Below are 13,267 nucleotides of genomic sequence, written 5' to 3' on the forward strand. Positions count from 1 at the left end.
TTCACACACACATATTCATTTTCATATAGCAAGTGTTTTGAAATGCACGTGCCAGCGAATAAGGTGTAACTAAGTAAATAGGGTAAGGCCAACACTTCGATATTACGAACCGTAATACATCTGGTTATTTCTATTACACCAGCGCATTCAATTAAAGAGCACAGTGTGGTATCCCAAATAGAGCCGCAGCCTCTGTCTCAAGCCACCAACCAGTGTCATTGACATTGAACATGAGACGTAATGTTGCAATTTGTAACCGAAAAGCAAACACTTACCGCTGACATTGACAGCAGGAAACTCTATTTCTGAAGAAGGTTTACTTAGAAGTTTTTCATTTGTCGAAGAGCAAGTTGAGATTAGAAATTATTTTTAATTTCTCTAATTTAACTCCGAACAACTAGTAAATATAAGCAGTTATTTTATAATGATTTTTCAAAATTTTTGATAAAAAGAAAAAACGTAAACTTCAATTGATTCACTTTGTATCGCAGTTATATGCTTTAGTAGTCCGATCCGAACCATTTCTTCGTCATTATCTTGTCAAATCAAAAAGTTTTTCATACAAAGGCATGATTCTGATCGTTAAGTTAGTATGGCAGCTGTGTGCAGGTTCTTGGGTAGGAAAGCAGGTGTGCAAAATTTTAGATCAATATCTCAAAAACTGAGGTCCTAGTTCGCGTATACGCGGACGGTCAGACAGGCAGGCAAACAGACAAACGGACATGGCAAAATTGACTCGGCTCGTCATGCTGATCATTTATTTACAATATATCGGGCTTTCCAATAGTGATAGTCATATTTTCAATATGTAATGATTTGTAATTTTTTCATTGTATTTAGTAATGTTTACAATTTCATTGTGGAAAGATATAGGAGTACGCATGACAACGATTACTAATTATTCAATTTTATTATCAAAATATCCGTTTTCCAATTTGCAACTGCTTTTGCTATTTTATGGTCGTAATAATTGTCCACCATACAAACTTTTAGCTTTTATTTTCAATTTATTTCCTTAAAATAAATGATACTGGCGAAGCAGTAGACAACAACAAGCACTTTTGCACGCCAAATATATTTTTATCCAATACTCGTCATTCATTCGCTCTTTCGACCTTTTCCTTGCCGTACTCAAACTTCAAATAAAAATCTCTCTCTGAAATTATGTATGTTTATACTTTTTATTCAATATTTGTACAGTATGAATATATGTACAAGTATATATATTATATATGTACATATAGATATATGCAGATATGTATATGTAGTTGAATATTTCTCTGACGGGTCAAGGATCCAACTCTCGACACAATCATAATTTTTCATTCATGATTTTTATTTAGTTCCCGAAATCATTTGATTACATTCGCTTTATATTGCTTAATATTTAATGAGAATCAATCGGAAGTGATTGATTTGTTTCAATGTTGCTCATTGTCAGAACAAATTTCTTTACTTTCGCGTTCGTTACGAATTTGTTGTTTAGTGTCTATGTTAGGCTATGCTTGACATAAGGGTGGGCTAAAAAAAAAAATTAAAATTGCACAGTTAATTTTATTGTACATAACTTGGCATACCTAACGGTTGTTTGTGAAGTTTCTATGTCATTGTCCTAAAAATTACCATATGCACTATTATTCGGCTTTATTCGATATCTCCTCGATTTGAAGTATTTGAACTACCATTCATCCTAGAAACGGTTTTATTATATTTATAATAATCAATTTTGAGCTCACGACCAGTTTGTGCTTTCGTGCTTCGAGTTCAATTTGTCATTTGTTATAACATAAGAAATATTAAAAAAAAAAAATGGTCGGAAGAGTAACTTTTTTTTTTGATATTTTCAACCTAAATTTTTGCAAACCATATTCCTTTAATCGATTATCTCCCAATATATTTTATAGCTATTTATATCCTGAACAGCATATATAAAGTTTGCCACGAATTTTTTAACACCCAGAAAAAAACGTCAGAGACCCTTTAAAATATATATATAAATGATCAGCATGACTAGATGAGTCGATTTAGCCATGTCCGTCTATCGATCCGTCTGGCTGTGTATACGCGAACAATTCCCAGTTTTTGGGATATCGATCTGAAATTTCGCACACATCTTTTTCTCCCCAATAAGCTGCTCGTTTGCCATAGAAACTGAACGGTCGGAATCAAGTGCTTGTATGGAAAACTTTTTCATTTGACGGGATATGTACAAGAAATTTGGCACGGGTTATTATCCAAGCCAACGGTGCAATCTCCGATGAAATTGCTCAGATCGGATCTTGATAGCATACAGCTGTCATACAAACTGGCCGGTGATCAAGGTCTTTAAGGAACCTTTTGTATTCCGTAAGGGTAGATATTATTTAGCACAACTAAAGTTTACGTTGGTGTTTTTTTTTTGTTTTTGAATTTAAGTCAACATTGTTAGGTAGTCCTATCAGTCGATTTTAATTGTATCTATGTATGCTATGGCAAATATAAACCTTAATCTGTTTACATAGTAGAGCGAAAAACATAGGAGAGTATTTTAACGAGCAAATCGTAGGAAAGAGTACCGAACAAAAAAGCTGAAACGAAATATACACGAATTTTATCATTCCATTCAATAGTCACCAATCTTATATTTGGATTTCTTATATACTGTTCGCCATTTCCACAAATTGAGACCCTTCCTGATTAATTATAGTGATTAAATTTACTATACCGTTATTTAAACTTCAGCACACACCCTGCTATGCTGCCAAAATCAATCATATTTTTCATCTCATACATAACTGCACCAAAATTTAGTTTATGCCATGAATTTTTTTTCAGCCATTAAAAAATGTTTGTCAATCCACTTTTGTTTATTAACGCACATTACACATTGTTTCATTATTTATTTGCGCTATTATTTATACTTGGCTCCAGACACGTATATTTTTAGCATTTTTTGTTCAACACCCAAGTTACCACGCTTAATATGCAAAGTGGCACAAATCTGCAATACAAAAACAGCAGTAAATTCAAAACAGAAAAACAAATGACTTCATTTAGGGCACTGTTGAGCATACAATAGCAACAATAACAACAACTGTATTTTATCTCAGTTTGCGACTAAATACCACCCACTTCCACTGCAAGCATCCGTCATTCATTCGATTTCAATTTCCAGCAACCACAAGTCCTTCGCACCGAACGAAATTTGTATGTGATTCAATTGCACCTGATGCAATTTCGCTGAATTCCACATCAGCAAGCAGGCAAGCGGTTGTGACACATTTTCGCTATCGGCAAGCTAGCATTACCCTGTTGCATATACATACATACACACATACACTATACCGAGCGTTGACTGGTGGGTGGGCTTGCGGTTGGTCGCTTGGGCGCTAGCTTGTTGGCGGTAGAAATGCGCTTGAGCGCTTTGTAGTAGCCTTCAAATTAACAATGTTACATTTTTACACCAACACCAATTCTTCATAAATACTGCTTGCTCACCGACCCACTTAGCATACACAATCGCGTCGCAAAAATAGCAAGGCCAGTACATAAATCCACTTATATATATACCACACACAAACATACAAATATAATTATATGCATACGTACACATTCAAACACATACACAGCTGCAAAAGGCTAGCAAACTAGTCGACAGGGCGTATACGCAACATAACATCACTTTCCGTTGCGCACTACCCACGCACGCTCGCAAAACATCAGTTATTCTACACAAGTACCAGCGAATGACCCGCTTGTGCGAACACACTCACATGTATACACACATCTGAAATCGTCAGAAAATCTGATTGGCGACTGTGGGTCTAGTAATTGAATTTTTAATACACATTATTGAGCTAACGCGAGCAAGTATACAAACTGTCATACGAGGAAACGCCTGTATAAGCGCAAACCACTGTGTCGTTGTTCGTGCGTAGTTGTTGTTGTTATTACTGCTATTACTGCTGCTATGTGGGCTAATGTTGTTAAATGATTCACCAACGTGCTGACTGAGTTAAAATGTGCAAACTGTTGCATACCTGCAGGCTGATTTTATCAACGTACTCTTGTATGTGTGAATAAACACACGTTAATATAAAAACCCTGCTTGCTATGTGCGTTAAAGATTTACTAGCATGAGTAGTAAACGCCCTTACTTCACTTAGCTTCAACTAGCACGCTGATGACACAGTATACATTGTCTCTTAAAGAGAACAGCCGAATTCCGCTTGAAGATTGGTTTTAGAAAGAGGTTTAACAGTTTGTATGGCAGCTATATGCTATAGTGATCCGCTCTGAAAATTCCTTCAGAATTATATCGTTGCTTCAAACAATAATCCACGCCAAATTTCGTGAAGATATCTCGAGAACTAAAAAAGTTTTCCTTACAAAAAGTTAATTTTGATCGTTCAGTTTGTTTGCAGCTATATGTTTTAGTGGTGAAACATGGCTAAATCAACTCAGCTCATCATGCTGATCATTTATATACTATATAGTGTCTCTGTCGTTTCCCTCTGGGTTTTACAAACTTCGTAGCACACTTAATAACAGGTTATAACAAGAAAGAAAGGTCTAAAGTTAATTGCACCTGATGCACTTTATACTCTCGCAATTTTCGTAACTCATAGGCGAGAAAATAGTTTCGGATGTGGAAAAAACATGGAATATTAAAAATTGTATTAGGTATTTAGGGTATGGGAGAATCAAATTTCATTTATTTTTAAAACAAAGTCACATTATTACCTTAAAATATGGGCTCCGAATTTCATATAAGATATGATATCTCAAAGTGACTATATTTTCGCTAAAAATGCCGTAGGCACTGCGGTCTTCATTTACGGTATCTAGGGGTTTGTGAAATCATAGCCCGATTTCGGCAATTTTTAGACGTGAGATGGACTACCTTGAAGGCATTATTTGCACCGAGTTCCGATATCTTCATCGGCGCTATATTTATATATGGAGTAGTAAAAAAATGTCCAGTAAGAGTGGGTGGTGCCACGTACGCTGTCCAACTTTCACGCCATCTTTACTGTGAAACTTATTGCTTCCGATGTTTTTAATCAGCGCTCATTCCGAATTTGACCATCTACAATACCAATTTCTGCAGAGTGCCAAGGAATATGTTTACCAAGTTTTCTCCGGCATTAAATTAAATAATTTAATAAAAATAATATTACTCTAAATCTCAATTCGTTTTAGTTATTTCTAATAACCGTTAGGTGAACAAAACCATTACACTCTGCGCAACATATTTCGAGAGCATAAAAATGAGAGTGAAACTAATACATTTTTCCATCAATCCTTGAGAATGTCTTAAACACACTATCCAATTGACTAATGGCGTCAGGAGCAACTGCATTAACCGTTTTTCCTCCTCTTGGATATTTTCGATTTTTGTAAAGTTTGAAAAAAATTAGAATTTTTGGGGGCAAAAGTATGTATGCACTTGTTGCTGTTAGCATTGCTGGATAACGAATACCAAGGGGCGAACGCATCTGCACATCTCATCGTATGAAATTAACCAGTTGCTTATTTGGAAAATGAAAGCAGTTCCAACCAAACAAAACAGTCAATTACTAGTTCCGAGTAACAGTAAGGTTTGTTGTAAAAATGTTCGGCATATAGTTAGCTCAATATTGCTTCTATGATCCATGTATCTCTCAATACAGCCCTACCCATTCTACCTCACATTATCTGCACGTAGTAATTGCCTTAACCGTTGTATTTAAATAAAAATTACTTTGCTATACTGCTTTGTTGTTATTTTTTACTTTATAGACTAGGTACTACTGTTGATTTGGTTTTGTGTGGTTTTTCATTTGCATTTATATTTTGCTCTGTTTCGAATGCTGCTACTTCTTTAAGTTTTCCTTTACTTTCGTCTCTTTCAACATCCTCCGCCTGCACCAAATATATGCATATCTTTTTGGCTCCTTCCTATATTAAATATATCATAATTTAATGTGTTTATGTGTTTTTGGTTTATTTTTAGTTCTTTGTGCACAAGTATATACGTATAGTTTCCCTTAGCGTTTTTCTTGCAATAACTTTCCTTAATACTAATACTCTTTGTGCCTTGCGTTTTGTAGTTTTTACTGTGAAAATCCTCTTTGTGTTTCTTTGGTAGCAGCAAAATACTCTCAAGAGCTTTTTTATATCATGTAAGTACAAAAAAGCTCTCACAAGTATTTATTTCGCGCTACAGTATGTAATAAAAGTTGTGAACCTTTCTGATGAATTGAAAAACAAGAAAAAACGTTAATTTCGGTTGCACCGACCCTTCATAAATACAATGATTCCATAAAAGAACTGTGATCGGTCAGTTTGTATGGCTGCTATATGCTATAGTAGTCCGATATCGGCGAGCAGTTTCTTCTGAAGAAAAGGACTTGTGCAGCATTTCAGATATATAGCTCAAAAACTGAGGGACTAGTTTACGTATATACTGACAGGCAGACACGGTTAAATCGACTCAGCACGACATGCTGAGCATTTATATATATTTTTTATAGGATGCCTAAGAAAATAAACATTAAGAAGCAATGAGGAAGTATGTAGTACCCTCAACAATTTTTTTTTTTTAAACAAATACCTAAACAGGCATGCAGAAACGCTCGAAAGTGTCGTAAGTATTGCCCAGATCGCGCTTGTACAGTTGAAATACCGATTCTTGTGTTGTTCTAGATATGAAGCAAGAATCTTGTATCGACGAAGCATTTTGAGTCTTTCATAAAATTCAAAAGGCGGTTAACATTGTTTCACCAACTAATATTGGCATCAGGTTAGTTGGTTGGTTTATAGATGCTGAATTTTTTAACAATTTCGAACTCAAAAGTTTTCATTACAATACAGGAATCGCCTGACTATTTAATGAAGAATTCAGAGAGGTATTACATAGGTTGAATATCTAGTTCAGAAACAAAGAAAATTGGTTTTTCCAATACTAACTTTGTGGAATTATTATAGGTTATATCCAGTTTAGTTAAAAATCCATAAAATTGTCAACTTCGTAAAATTTTGCTCAAGGCAATAAAAAATTAATTTTTTATTATGTTAATTGAGTTTCATATTATGGTCTGGAATTACAGAAATTGTTATTAAATATTGTAAATTGTGACATAATTTGTTACCAAAGTGTTTCAATGTCAAAGCACACTTACTTCTCGTAGCTCTCCCGAATGAACTGCCACTGCAACTAATTAAATTTTGTTTTTTATTCTTAAGTGTTCCACTTTACAAAGCGTATGTCCCAATTATAAATACTTGACCTGATAACCTTGAGCTCCATGCTAAGGACTATTCGCAAAAGAGAGCGCAACGAGAGAGAAAGCATAACTATTGCTCATAAGAAGACAGTGAGGCCTCGTTTATATATTATGTATTTATTTACCTTACTATACCTATATATTATATATATATATATATATATGTATAAATATTATGTACATAAGCATATATGCCGAATTGTAAACAAACGAATATTTAATACTTAAACACACATAATAAATATGCCACGTACAAAACGCTAGGACATTTCGCACAATTGCCAGCTAAAAGGACAAAAGATAACATATACACACAAGAATGGTAAGAACCAAAGTAACAAAGCAAAGCAACAAGAACAACTACATACATAAACACCCATTTTAAGCATCACAAGTGGCTGCCGCTCAGCACTCTGTCCGCCCATTTTTTTTTTTTTTTTTTTAAACTACCAGCAATTACACGCACACCAACACTTGCACTCAAGTCAGTTAAGTGCACGCACACACCATAGTCCATAACCTTGTGGAAGGCCATGGAAAGCTATCAGCAGAAGGACATAAGCAAATCCGAGATGAACAAGGTGAACAAAAAATATCAAGGAAAAATGCAAACAGGTTGCAAAAGCTCTTCCTTGAAAACAAGCTACTGTAACTGCTCTCACTTATTGTTTATCGCTCTGGCACGACGCTCTTAGCCTTTGGTAAGCCATACGCATGGAGTAGTAAGCGCTATCTAAGAAACTCTGCAGGCGAATTAGGTCAATGGAGCGCCACAAGGCGCATGTATGCTTTCATCGGCTTACAAATTGTTGACATTTTTTTGATGTACGTTGTTGCTGCCGTCCATGCTGAAGCGAAGCGGTGGAATGAAATGTATACAGCATGAAATTGATACTACACACATGGAAATAGTTTTGTGGGGAATATTTAACAAATGTCTAAACAGTTAAGCTCACTACTTTATTAACTGCGAATACTTGAAGAGAATCCTAATAACTTTAACTTAAAGAAGCAATAAGAGAGCTTAGATTTAGCGCTGGGTAAATTTTAGGATTTCCAGTGGTAAATAAAATTGTATTTGTAGCAGATATTGAAAGCCACAATGAAAGTTTTTAATATTTTAGATAATTTCGCGTTCTTCAGTTTAGTTTTACTTACTCTAACGGGCTACTCTGAATAATCTACACAAAGCAATTCTAAGTGAAACATATGTACATACATATATCGGTTTATACCATACCATCTGACTAAATAGGTTCCAAAAAGAGTTTTAACGACGATATATACTAATATTGTTCTCACTCTTTCGAAATTTTATATTAAAAAAAAAAGAAAAAAAAAAAAAACTATTACTTCGGTTGCGTTGATAGCCTCACATGTGCATTGAGTATAAAATAATCTTTATTCTCATTTTGATCGGTCAGTTTGTATGGCAGATATACGATATACTATAGTGGTCCGATCTCAACAGTTTGTATTGTAGCAATGCTTTGGATATTAATCTGTGCCAAATTTCGTAAAGATTTCTTGTCAAATACAAACGTTTTCTATATAAGAACTTGATTTCGATCGTTCAATTTATATGGCAACCATATGCTGTAGGGGACCGATATCGGCGGTTCCAACAAATGTGCAGTTCGTTGAAAAGAAAAGGACGAGTGCAAATTTTCAAATTAAGAACTCAAAAAATGGACTCGTTCGCATATATACGGTCGAAAATATTATTAAATAGGTTTGCCACACGTTCACTTTTATAAATCAATGAAATGTATAAGGTAAAAAAATTCTTACAATATAGATATGAGTTTTGCTTTTTATATTTCCGGATTAGAGAGCAAAAACCAATATTAATCATTAAAAATCGCTTTATTATTTTACAAAATATTCTCCATTACGATTTGTACCTATTTGCATGCGTTTGAACCAATTGTCGAAACACTTTTGCCACTCTGATTGAGGTATCTTCAAAACATGCGTTGTGAACGCATGAACCGCCTTTTCAGGTGTCGAAAAACGTTAACCTCTTAATTTATTATTTACGTACGGGAATAAAAAGAAATCATTCAGTGCCAACTCAGGACCATACGGTGTATGACTCATCAAATCAATATTTTGAGAGTGGTGAAGAGTGATCCGTCTCAGGCGGTTAGTTGTCCTGATTTCTTGAAAGACAACTGTTAAACTAATGGTGGTGTACCACTGAGAATTTAATATTCCGCGTTGTTCTAATGGTATGGTTGCGACATATCCAATTGTGTGGGATCCAACGTGAACAATTTTTTTCAATCAAATATTCATGCAATATTGAATGTAGTGGGTCCAACCACTAATACCTATAGTTGTCTCAATCTTACAGTATAGGTCACATGACGATCTTGCAATATCAGTTTGTGCACAACATCATCTACGATCTCGATTTATTTTTAATAATTTAGTTTATCGTTGCACTTTTGCTGAGTTAATCCAACTCGAGTGTTGTTAAAAAAAATCGCGCAAAAATGTTGCCGTAATATAAAAGGCAAACCTACGTACCAAAACATAAATGTTAAAGACTTATATCTTTTATATATTTTTTGTGAAAGTATGCCACTTATCTTATCATATCTTATTTAAACTAATAATTTACTAAATATAATATGGACATTAAAGAAAGAATGGTGTATGTATACCAGTATTGGTGCCGAAGATATTTTTGTGGCGAGCGTATAAAAGTGGAATGTGGCCAAAGCCCGGCGATCAAAGCACTTAATGGGAACTAATCAACGAAACATAGGATAGTTCCTTTGGGTATTTTGGAATTGTAAGATCACAATCCGAACCCCGTTTTTTTTTCAGAATGGATACGCCGACATAGTTATATTTATTTGAGATATAAATAACTGTTATTTGCGATGAAGATAACATTATTTGAAATATCTGCTATACTAAGTATTTGAAATTATTATTTTGAGGGCCTTTAGGTCCATACAACCCATTTCTAAATATTCAAATTTTGTTTTGGATGAAATTTTAACTCACGGCACACAACTATGCTGATTCTCTAATACTGCGTATGAATCAAGCAATAAAATCGGTCTCGATTTGGTAACAGATCAACAGCCACATTTAAATTAACTGTATTTATGCGGCAATAAACTCGTTTAACATCTTCTTTTTAAATTATGGCGTTTTATGAATTCATGCGACGTGCGTATCCCTTTACTACGTGCGCACACATTGTTGTTTTAGTATGTGTATATTTATGGAACTTTGAAATGTTTTATGGCGAAAGCAATCACATAACATTTGGCCAATCGAAATGACGATCCTTTGAACAGACACACACATATATATATGTACATATATTTTTATACTTGATAAGCTTGCATTTATTCACCTATCTATGCTGTCTACTTGTCCCTTTGCAGGAGAAAGACCAATATGGCAATGAGGTGCAGCGTTTGGCGCGCCCGCTGCCAGTCGAATATTTGCTAGTGGATGTGCCAGCCTCAACGCCACTCCAACCACAATTCACATTTACACAGTACAAGAAGCGCGGTGAACCATTTCCGGTGGAGAATCGTTACCTCGATGGACATTTGCAGGATTTCGGTGCGCTAAGCACGTATCTCTCCCACTGGGTGGACTCTGAATATCTCGAGTCCATTTCTGATTTCCATTTGTTGTTGTACTTATATCGAATGGACACGGTGCCGTTACGCGCACACATCGCTCCACTATTGGAGGCCGTACGCACCAAGAATTCCGATTTGGCTTACAGTTTTAAAGCCAGCGAACCATGGAAGCTCTTGGAATCGCTCATACAGGCGAGCACTGGCAGCGGCAGGTAAGTAATATGCGACTCTTGTCCAACGCAGGTCAAAGCACGTCACCGTGCTTGCGGTTCTTGGTGTTGGTTTTTTTTTTTTTGTACTGTTTTATTACTCTCATTGCATATTTGCTTTTTTTCTCTACTTTTTTTTTTAGCATTCACTCTGCTGGCAGTACAACTGCTGCTTCTAATGCGGGCGTCGCCGCTGCTGGTGGTGGCGGTGCCGGCGGTACGCACAGCCAATGGCAATGCAATCACTGCACCTTTATTAATCCTGGCGAATTGAGCTCGTGCGAGATGTGTTCGCTGCCGCGATAAACGCTTTGTCGCGCTCATCGCTTACGCCGTCATCGTTGCCGTTGCTGCGGGCGCAATACCGTATCAGTTGATTGTTCGGTTGGCAGGTTGGTTGGTTGGTTGTTTGGCGGTGTGTTCGGCTATAAGCGCAATATATGGCTGGATGATTGATTGACAAAATTTCATCATTATTTCATTTAAATTAAATTTATAAAAAAAAGCAAAAAAACACTATCTTAACTATTACAATTTGCAGCAAAGAAAACAGGAAATCTTGAAGCAGACATAGATAAACTGTTATTTAAGCCCCTATAATTGTTTGTGATTTAATTCAAAATAAATTTAAATTGTTTGCCCATGAGCAGAAATACACTCTCTCACACACTATACATATGTGCGTGTTAACCATTTGAATAGTTTTGCGTAATCAGTTGATTAGCTTGTAATTCTTCCCTTCATCCTCCAGTTTAATTTGGATACATACATACATACTCCCGTGTAAATTTTGCAAATACAACTGTGGAGAATACACCTTAACAAATACATGCAAACAGCAAAAATATTAATGTCATCGTCGTCGGTATGTGTAATTATTATGGCACTCATGTTTATGGTAAAAATATAGATTCAATAAATAAATAAATTATTTATCTATTAAATAGAATTTTTATTATTCTTGAAAAGATAACTTGCAGAAGGGCTAGCAGAGTAAGTATTGACATATGCACATAGGCTATATTTTTCAGATGTGAAGAAAGTCTCTGAATAAAGTCTAAAGTTTAAAAGCAACGAAGAATTAAAAAGGGCGGTATTAAGAGATCATAGTAATCCACTTGATTGACCAGGGGAATCGCATGTCAAATTTGTCACTATGCGAGCTAACGCGCTCATCAACAGTTTCCTTCAATAAATTGATTGTTTCGTTGGCAGCGCCGTCTTGTTGGAACCAAAGGTCGGCGAAATCAACTTCCTTCAATTCAGACACAACAAAGTCATTGATCATGGCTCTATAGCGTTCGCCGTTGACTGTAACATTATGGACGCCTGAATTTTTGAAGAAATATGAACCAATGATCCCTCTACCCATATCTCACACACTGTTTGGTGTTTTTGAGGATGTAAAGGGATCTCACGAATGGCTTTTGGATTGTCATCACTCCAAATGCGACAATTTTGTTTATTAACGCATCAATTCAATAAAAAGTGAGCATCATCCCTGAACAAATTTTCCCTGTGAAATTTTGGATCGGTGGCCATATCGTTTTGGACCCATTCACCGAACGAGCGAAGCGCTTGATGGTCGTTCGACTTCAATTTTTGCAAGAGTTTGACTTTGTAAGACCGCAAAACTTTCCATAAAGTGGATGGGCACAGCTCCAACTGTTGTGCGCGATGGCGAATGGACTCCTTCAGGTCTTCTTCGATACACTGCACGACGTATTTTTGAAGTTACAAATTATCCACTAGAATAAACGTAGTGCGAAGCCGAACCACAGTTGCTCGAATTACCGACTCTGTTGGGCAATTAAGTCGACCGAATATTGGTCGCAACGAGCGAACCGAACCATTATTTTGGTGATAAATTTGGACAATTTGCAATCGTAATTCCGTAATAAGTCTGTTCATTATGAAATGACACTCCATACTATAAATCAAGTTACAGCTGTCAAAAGTACCACCTCCGAAAAAAGTAGTACCTCATTGTAAACCATCGTCTAAAAAAACACACGTTATATATTCATAATAAATATACTACTTATAAGAAGTACTACCCGCACCACGTTTGTTGTTGGACTGTTGGACTGTGACTTAAAATTTACACTCGACCTTCATAGGTATACCATACTCATCAGATAATAATCGAAGAAATTATATTTTCGATAATAATTTTTTAATACACTCATATGTATAA

The 13,267-nt window shown here is 35.6% G+C and overlaps 1 protein-coding gene across 3 annotated transcripts in view; it reads left to right on the forward strand.

Moving 5' to 3' along the window:
• Npl4 (nuclear protein localization 4) overlaps nt 1-11,769 on the forward strand; it is an 82,254-nt gene extending 70,485 nt beyond the window's left edge. For all 3 annotated transcript variants that reach the window (XM_036375944.2, XM_070109328.1, XM_036375943.2), the window contains exons 8-9: nt 10,655-11,073; nt 11,214-11,769. In XM_036375944.2, the coding sequence (XP_036231837.2) occupies nt 10,655-11,073; nt 11,214-11,376 (582 nt within the window). In that variant the 3' untranslated portion in view covers nt 11,377-11,769. The remainder of the gene's footprint in view (nt 1-10,654; nt 11,074-11,213) is intronic.
• Nucleotides 11,770-13,267: the final 1,498 nt, after the last annotated feature.

The sequence above is a fragment of the Bactrocera oleae genome, chromosome 2 (genome assembly GCF_042242935.1).
Source record: "Bactrocera oleae isolate idBacOlea1 chromosome 2, idBacOlea1, whole genome shotgun sequence".
NCBI classification, from domain to species: domain Eukaryota; kingdom Metazoa; phylum Arthropoda; class Insecta; order Diptera; family Tephritidae; genus Bactrocera; species Bactrocera oleae.